This window comes from Orycteropus afer, unplaced genomic scaffold (genome assembly GCF_000298275.1).
Source record: "Orycteropus afer afer isolate SDZICR_OR568_19922 unplaced genomic scaffold, OryAfe1.0 scaffold00510, whole genome shotgun sequence".
Classification (NCBI taxonomy): Eukaryota; Metazoa; Chordata; class Mammalia; order Tubulidentata; family Orycteropodidae; genus Orycteropus; species Orycteropus afer.
Window position 1 is genome coordinate 343,270 of NW_006922097.1, and position 9,879 is coordinate 353,148.

Below are 9,879 nucleotides of genomic sequence, written 5' to 3' on the forward strand. Positions count from 1 at the left end.
CAACACTATGAAAAAGCACACGACAAAATGACAGCAACAAATTCATACTTGTCGATAATTATGTATCTGGCAAGGGACTTATCTCTAAGATTTATAGAAAACTCCAATACCTCAACACTAAAGAAATTAACAATCTAATTGAAAAATGGGCAGAAGGCATGAATAGACGCTTCACCAAGGAGGATATTTAGGTGGTCAGCAAACACATAAAGAGATGCTCACGATCACTGGCCATTACAGAGACGCAAATCAAAACAACAATGAGATACCATCCCACCCCAGCACTAATGGCAAGGTACAACAAGACAGAAAAGAAAAAATGTTGGCAGGGATGTGGAGAGACTGGGCCTCTCATACACTGCTGGTGGGACTGTGAAGTGATACAACCACTGTGGAAAGCAGTATGGCAATTCCTTAGAAAGCTGGAATTGAAGATACCATTTGACCCAGTCCCATTACTAGGTATACATCCTAGAGAGGTGAGAGCCAGGACAGGAACAGATATGTACAACACTCATGTTCATCACAGCACTATTTACAATAGCAAAAAGATGTAAACAATCTATGTGCCCATTAATGGAAGAGCAGATGACCAAACTATGGTACATATACACAATGGAATGCTATGCAGCACTAAAGAATAATGTAGAGTCTGCAAAACACTGCATAACATGGAAGAACTTGGAGCACATAATGCTGAGTTAAAAAAGTCAATCAAAGAACGACAAATATAGTATTAATTCATTATTGTAAAAAGTCAAAGAGATTTATATATGGAAGGAAACGTTCTCTGTTGGTTGCCAAGGGTGGGAGGGGAGGGAACACTTCAAAAAAAAAAATGCATTGACCCATGTCACTTTAGTTTTATGTATTTCACTGTACATAATTTATATTTCAATAAAATGCATTTAAAAAAAAAAAAGTATGGTGACTATCCAGTATGGTGACTGCTGACTGCTCTGAAAGGGAGGTCTTAGAGTGGGAGAAAAAGGTGGAACAAAACTCAAAATAGAAAATGGTGAAATCCCAAGAACATAGCCCTTTGACACTCTTCAAGCCAGGAACTGAACTGACCCTAATGCCTCAACTTTTAGCCAATTGATAGGCCTATAAGTTGAACAATAATACTAAGAAGGTATGCTCTTATTAGAACAATCAACAATACTAGATCAAAAGGGCAGCGTCTGCCCAGGGATAAAGCTAAGGTGGCAGGAAGTGATAAGAAAGTAGGATGAATGGAAATGGTAAATATAGAGCAAGTAAGAGTGCTGTTACATTGTAGGGAACGTCACAAAACAAAATGTGCATGTATTCTTCAGTGGAAATCAACTGTGATAGAGCTGAGTGTCAACTTGGCTGGACCACAATTCTGTGTAGTTTAAGCAATTATGATGTGGGTTATTCCCATGATGGGATCGAATGTGTATGTTTTGAGCAGCCAATCCATTGACAAAGTGTTTCCCTAGGGGTGTGGCATGCTTCCAATATATTTATGGACATCCTGGGAAAAGAGACAATCTTCTGTGGGCCAGGATTCTGTTGTGCTGCCTACAACTGTCCATGAACGAACAATCCACCATTTGGCTTGGAGATCTTGGATTCATCATTCATTGGCGTCAATAGCCAGTATACTGCCTGACAACCTTGAGCTCATCAGTCCCTGCAGTTGCGTGAGTTGGGAAAAGCCTCCAGCTTGATATATGATCCAAAAACTTGGGACTTGCCAGCTTCTAAAAGTGTATGAGCCATTTTCCTGAGATAAATTTCTCTTTCTTTATATGTATATATATAAGCTTTACTGGTTTTGCTTCTCTAGAGAACCCAGCCTAACACACCAATTTACTCTATAAACTTTCACCCAAATCACTATCAAAATAAAGTTTTCAACTTATTGACTATGTTCGATTTTTGAGAAAACTTTAAATATCTAAACACTATATTACAAAGCAACAGTATTTGTCCTAGGCATTTCCTTATACAAAATCCAATGGTTACTTAAATATAAACTATGCTCTAATAAAAATTCTATATAATGCAAAACCTTCCACTCTCCTTCCAAAAATGTCTCTTAAGGAAAAAAATAAAAAGGCACGAACTTTTGTTCTATAAGAAAACAAAGGCAACTTTTTACATGTTTTAAACTTAAAATGAAGATTAAAAGGAGTAGAAAATCAATCTAGAAAACACATTCCAAAATGTGTATTTAACAACACACATCGTAAGTATAAACATACTATTGTAATCTGTACAGATTACAAACCCAGTTGCCTTCAAGTTGATTGTGACTCACAGAGTAGAACACTGTGCTCCACAGGGTTTTCAATGGCTGATGTTTCAGAAGTACATCGACAGGCCTTTCCTTGTAAGTGTCTCTGGGTTGACTTGAACCACCAACCTGTCGTGTAGTGACTGAGCATGTTAACCATTTGCACCACTGAGGGACTCCTATGTTTCTATTGACTCCATTATAAAATTGACAATATAATTTCAAAAGAAAGGAGGCAGAGCTCTCACAGAAAGAGGTATTGCTCTAAGGACTATGAAACATGATAGTAGAATAATAAACCAAAAACCAAACTCACTGCCATCAAGTCTATTCGACTCACAGCGACCCCTCCTTGTGTTTCTGAGGCGGTATCTCTATGAAGTAGATTGCCCAATTTGCCTTCCAAGGAGTGGCTGGTGGGTTTGAACCGCGAGCCTTCTGGTTAGCAGTCAAATGCCTTAGGCACTACGCCACCAGAGCTCCCAACAGAATAACAGACAGGCTTTAATATCCAAATGGAATGCACAGCTGTCAACCCAACTACCAATAGTAACTTCCAAGAATAATTCAAGCTCAAGGAACTTTAAAAGAAGAGATGAAATGGCAGAGAATACCACAATTTCTCAGCTCTTCAAGATACACATCCTTTCTAAATTGCATGCTAATAAAAAACCAAAAAGAAAAATACTCTGGGTTAATTAAACAATGTGGATTTTTGTTCCCTTCCTGTAAATTTTGGAAATAGATGATGAATATATGTTTTGTACTCCACATTTTCACATGATTAAAGTCCACATTCTTTTGGAGGGCTCAATTCCTCTCAAACCATTACATCTCAATCCCTATCTTAAAATTATCTACTTCTATTACTAGAAGACTATGTCAGAATACTAAACTTTTACTTCTTCAGCTCTGGCTTATGTAAATTCAAAAATTGTTCTAGCCTAAGAGCTCACCCCCTTAATTCTATATAGCTTGACAACTGCCTTATTATATTTATTTTGCTGGCTCCAATAATCTGCCTGACTAAATCCCATTACTTCCATACCTAGAGGGCTGACATGATCCCAATTTAAACCTGGTTTGAGGTTCTTATCCTTAAAACTGGGAAGTTTTATCCTTCTATCAGCAATGGGCAAGGAACAAATTTATTTGACCAAATGTCCACTCTCAGTTTCCTTCACCTTGTCTTATTCTCTTTGTCCTCATCTATTCTGCAAACATTTACTAGCATCTATTTATAAGTCATGAAAAATGCTAACCACTGGAGATACAAATGTTAGTAAGACATTTTCTCTGCCCATTTTCACAGCCAAGTGAAGGAGTCAAACATAGAAATAATATTAAGTATTACAAAGTTGAGAAATTCTATAAAAGAGCTTTGTAAAAATCCTATGGGAATACAAATGAAGGAGTGAGGAAAGGCTTTACAATGTGGTTATCATTTAGATTTTGAGGAATAGTACTGGCTGTGTGTGCATACATGTATGTGTTAGTAAATGGTTTTTAGTTGAAAATGTAGAAAAGGTAAGGAAAGCTGAAATAATACCTCATGGCAAACAAAGTGCTGAATAAATTATGTTAAAATAAACAACTTCAGATATCAACAATAGCTCCCTTTCTCATTCTTAGAAATTGATTTTAATGATGAACACACACACTTAGAGATTTTGTGTACTGAATGATTATTAGATTGACAGAAGCAAAAAGCATTTTGAGGAAAATTCAATGTAAGCAGACTGATCATCTGCAGTGGAAACAGCAGGCTTGTTACATAATACAGTTCTCAACATTGATAACGCAGAGGAATGAAAACCAAATTAAAACTCAGGAAGTCTGAATTCAAGTGTCAGTCAGATAATAGCTATGCCCTAAACAGGAAAAAGCCTTTTACTGAATTTCCTAAACTGCCCATCTAACTCAAAGAGTTAAGACCAAATAAAATAGTGGGTCTGAAACATGCTTTGAAAAATACGTAATGCCATACAAACACAAAATCTTACCTTCATTATGCTTATACTTCAAACAAAAACAAACCAACTCACTGCCATCGAGTCGCTTCAGACTCATCATAATCCTACAGGACAGAGTAGAACTGCCCCATAGGCATTACAGTGCTATTAATCTTCAAGTAGGACTGCCTCATCCTTCTGCTGAAGAGCAGCTGGTGGGTTCGCACCACTGATCTTTTGGTTAACAGCAGAATGCCTTAACAAGCACACCACCAGAGTTCCATGCTTATACTTACTATACTGGAAATGAACTCTTAAAATCTGTATTTCTTTCTTAAAACCAAACAATAGTTCAGCTTAACTAGTAAAAAAAAGAAATGTCTGCCTTGAGCATTATGCTCTTTTGAGAACTATCTATATAGAATCAAAGTGACAACAGCACCTCTAAAAATTAGATAGGAAGCTTAAGGGGCAGTGAAGGAGGAACAATTCAGAAAAGGAGAGTGAGAATGGCTGCAGAACTCAAAAATGTAATCAGTAGCAATGAATTGTACATGCAGAAATGGTTGAATTGGTGAATATTTTGTTGTGTATATTCTCAACAAAAAAATTTTTTTTTTTTAATCTGTATTTCTGACATTTTAAACTCATTTCACTAAAGCTCTAGTGAAGAGTTTTTACCCGTTCCACAGACCGCGCCCTCTTCTTTGGCCGAGAAGGTAGCGCATCTTCCTTCGGATTGGTGTCTATTGCCCAGTAGGAACCCTAAAGATAAAAAAATATATGTTAATTATATATTACAATAATTCAATGACATTAAAATGGATTTTCATAATCATGTGCTTTAAAGGCAAACATTCTGCAAATCCAAGAATGGAAAAGTAGTGTAAAATCAGCTTTGAATTGAGAAAAAGCACAACTTGTATGACAAAAAGGTCCATAACTAGATTATTAAAGAGAACAAAAAATCCCAAGTCCCAGAACTTCTGCTAAGTTAAAAAGGGAAATGATCAACTGAATACATTTTTTAAAATTTTTAATTGAACACATGGTAGCTACAGTATCATGACCTCCAAATTTAAAGAATTTTATATATAAAGACATTATAGTTTCTGCATCCTAGGACCTCACAAATCTAAATGTTAAGTGAGACAATTTTAAAAGACAAACGTAAATTACTTGATATTTTTATATAAAATATATTATATATATATATATATATAAAAATGCATCCAAAAGAACATTGTCTTTTATTGTTTATTCTGTCATAATTTAGTCTCTTATTTTTTGGATACAATTTCTATTCAAAAATACTGACTGATCACCTACTGTGTTCTAGGTACTCAAAACTAACATTTCAAAAAAAATCTATTTTGAAAAGCATAAATAATACTGTTTCTGTATATTATACAGATAAGGAGACCAATGCTCAGGAAGATAAAGGTTTGCCCAAACAAGGATATGAAAGCCATCACTAGAATCAAGGTCTTGAGTCATAGCTCCCTTCTCTCTCAGTTACTCTGCCTTTCCAAACACACACACAACACACACACACACACACACACACACACACACGGGAGGAAGAAAGAGAGAGGAAAGAAGGGAAAGGAGATATACTTTTATCAGAAACAGATACACAATTTATGTTGTTGCCTTATAATTGATTCCAGTAGTATTGTTCATGTCTAGTCTTTGCTTCTATTATTTCATTAATTCTCCTGAGCTGCTTTTCTGCTTTTTCAGGCAACACTTGACAATGACAGAAAATACAGTCCTAACCTATCAATTCTCACACTTTATGCCCAACATGAATTACCTGGTGATGTTTCTTGACTATATTATGTTCTTTCATACATCTGTGCCTGCCCTATATGGTATCACTACCTATAATATCTACCTTACCACTGACAAACTCATATTCTACCTTCAAATGTTAGCTCAGACATTATCTAAAGGAAGGGAACTTTGGTGGCGTAGTGGTTAAAGTATTTGGCTGCTAACCAAAAGGTCGATGGTTCAAAACCACCAACCATTCTACAGGAGAAAGAGGAGGCAGTCTGCTTCCATAAAAATTTATAGCTTCAAAAACCCTATGAGGCATTTCTACTCTGTCCAATAGGGTCACTATGAGTTGAAATCAACTCGATGTCAGTGGGTTTTGGCATTTGAGACATTATCTTTTCTGATCAAAGTGGTCACTGCATTTCAGCTATGAGTCTTCCAGACGTGATATAAACTTGACAAGAACCATGTAAAATGTAGATGCTACAAAAAAGCAAGCACTAAAAATGATAACAATGATTTCATCAGTTTGTTCAGCCAGCAGGTTTCAAAATAAAATAGGGAGAAAAATGTTTAAACTTAGTTGTTACTAAAACTGAACATAAAGGAGAAATAACTAAATTCATTGGACAATAGTTTAAAAACTAATATTAAAAAGATGATAAATTTCACTGTTTAGTTTTGTTGGGTGTATATATATATATATATATAAATATGTCTATTAATCAGGGAAACCACTCACTGTCCAAACGTTAGACTGACTTGTTATTCAACAATTTAATAAAGCTTACAAAAACAAATACTTACGGTTTTCCACACAGAATATGACTGGCTGTGACTTGCCACAAACAGATCAACAACAGGAATAAAACTTATACATAAGCTTAGCACTATCCACTATGTATAATGTATATGTATTCACAAAAAAACTGAATGCCAAAATGCAAACACTAACTTTATTATGATTAAAATGATTCATAAGATAAGTTCTGCAATCTACCTAGTGTCTCTGGGATAACCTAAGGAAATCTCATCTGTGAGATCAAAAGTTTAGATAAAAGGACCTTAAAAGTTTCCTTCAGCTACCTTTAAAGAGCAGAGCTAACCTTTGTTCTTCCTTATTAGACAATATTATCTCACAAAAATTAAACTGCCTCTATATAGACAATCAACACACACACACTCAACCTAATTTCCTCCCAGAGTAGCACCTCCTCCTTTAGACTGATGTGAAGCAAGTAGGAAACAGGAGAGGTTTTTGTTTGTTCTTAATCAAGTTTATTGATGTATATTCAACAAATGAAAATGCACCCATTTTAAGTGTACATTTCAAGGAGTTTTGACAATTATATCTAACCAAGTAACCAATACCAAAATCAAGATACAGAGCATTTCCACCACCCTAAAAACTTCCTTTTTGTGGCTCAGCAAGAAATCCTCCTAACTCTATCTCCCCACCCCACACCACCCAAACACTGATCTGCTTTCTATCATATTGATTAGTTGTACCTTTCCTAGAATTACATACAAATGAATTCAAACTTTAAAACTAGTTTCCACTTACATCAGCACTTACTAGAGTTCAGCTCCTCCAGCTCCTTGCCAATATTAGTGTTTTTTTTTTTTTTTTTAAAAAAAACGTCTTTTCAATTACAGCCATTCCAGTGGATGAGTGGTAGTGCAAGAAGGGCATGGAGGTGGCATCATCTGACCTCCTCTAACTTCACAAGAGGAAAAGTGGATTGAGAACAACATCAACAGCCCAAGTCTGGTTATTATGAGGCAGTGGTCAAACATGCTGCCACCCTCTTAACACTTTTTATCAATTCTGACACCAACCGTCCCTCCCACGGCACTCTCTCCTTCTCTGCTGGGTCAATAATTCACTGCAATGACCACAGAGAATTCACAGACAATAGTCGTGATTACGGGGTTTATTACAGAAGTAACAAGCACAATTCAGGTTCAGGAACTGTACACAGTTGCCCATCAATTGACAATTGACACAATCTGTCAATCGAGACAGCCTCTCCTTAGCCATGCCTGTAAGCACTTCTCTCTTCAGTCTTCAGCCTTTCTGCCTGTCCTCTACCCTATTTGGCCAAGTGTTACAAAGCTCTTTCACCTTTGCCAATAGGTACACCCCACTGCACCAGCAAGCCTTCTGCTGAAGGCACTCAACTTGCCTGTTCCACGGGCCAACAAGCCCATCACTCTGTCTCTGGATTCTTTTGCCTCTGCTGCCTCTGTCTCTCTGCCAAGGAAGTCTAGTGTAGGGATTTCAGGTCCAAAGGACACATTTCTCTCCTAGTTTTTCTTTCTTGATGGTAGCGAGATCCCAGAGGCAGTAGTGAGATCTGCCTCTGTGATGGCTCATTTGAAGACTGGTGAGATGGCAAAACTGACTGATCCCCACATTAGGGTTCCATACACCTTATTTGCACGGTCCCTCCCCCACAAGGGTATCATGCACCTTATTTACATTAATAAGTTATCTAGTCCCCTTGATGGCCCACAAGCACCTCACATTTGCTTAGTCCCACCTAATCATTTGGCAGGAGTTACAAAGATCATGGCTACAAGAATTGTACTAAGTAATTCACTGCATCATAAGTAATGACTGAGTAATTATCATGTGCATTTCTCTAATGACTAATGATGTTGGACATCTTTGCATGTGTTTATTTGCCATCCATATATCATCTTTTGTGAAGTGTCTATTCATAACTTTGTCATTATTTTATTTAGGTTGTAAGAATTTTGGTTAGTTCTAAGAATTCTTGATATATTCTGAATAATGAGTCCTTTGTCATAACAATGTTTTGTAAGGGGCAAAAAGTTTAAGTCCAATAATTTCCAATTTATCAATTTCCTTTTTATGATCTATATTTTCTGTCTCCTACCTAAATCTTTGCCTAATCCAAGAGGGTAAATATTTTCTCCTCGAAGTTTTATGGCCCTAACTTTTCTGTTTAGATCTCTGGTCCATTTAGAGTTAATTTTCTATATAGTGAGCTAAGAATCAATATTAATTTTTATTCCACCCACATATACAGCATCATTTCTAGAAAAGATGATATCCTTTCCCCCAGTGAATTACACTGGCACCTTTGTCAAAAATCAACAGACTATATATATTTTTGCACAAATAAAGTGCACATTATACATTTTTTGCCAACTGTACCCTCCCCACACCAAGGTATTTTTGTAAGTATGCCATACCAATATTTTTATAGAAACATTTTAAATAATAGGATAGTGTTACTTATGAAAAACAGCATATGTGGGTCTATATCTAAACTCTATTATGTTTCAATGATCTACATGTCTATCCTTACACCAATACCATTCTACTTTGATTACGGCAGCTATACAGGGAAACTGGATGGTGTTAAGTCCTACAGCTTTATTCTTTTTCAGAAGTGTTTTGCCTGTTCCAGGCCCTTTGCATTTCCAGATACAGAACAGAATCAGCTTGTCAATTTCTCTTTTTTAATCATGGTAAAAATATATACACCAAAGTATTCACCAACACAACTTCCACATTTTGATAACACTGATTAAATTCTTCATGAGCACCACCATTACTGCTACTACTTTCCAAAATACTGTCATTAACATAAAGTCAATGCCCTCACAATAGAAATTCCTCTCCCTCTCAGTCTTGGTAACCATTAATAATTTATAGTTTGTACATATATTTCTTGATTTCACAAAAGTGACATCATACAGTACTTGTCCATTTGCAACTGACTTATAAAGCTCAGCATCATTGTGGTGTAGTAAATTACTTAGTGTGGCTTTTCTACCCATAAGTCTTTGTAAACTCCAAGGTGGGATTTTCTATGAGCAACCGAGGAGCTCCTGATTGCTGAAGTT

The 9,879-nt window shown here is 36.2% G+C and overlaps 1 protein-coding gene across 1 annotated transcript in view; it reads right to left on the minus strand.

The window, feature by feature from the left end:
• The window catches only part of FOXJ3 (forkhead box J3), a 138,413-nt gene that overhangs the window by 55,044 nt on the left and 73,490 nt on the right, over positions 1–9,879 (minus strand). The window contains exon 3 of the mRNA XM_042782919.1: positions 4,900–4,983. Within this exon, the coding sequence (XP_042638853.1) occupies positions 4,900–4,983 (84 nt within the window). The remainder of the gene's footprint in view (positions 1–4,899; positions 4,984–9,879) is intronic.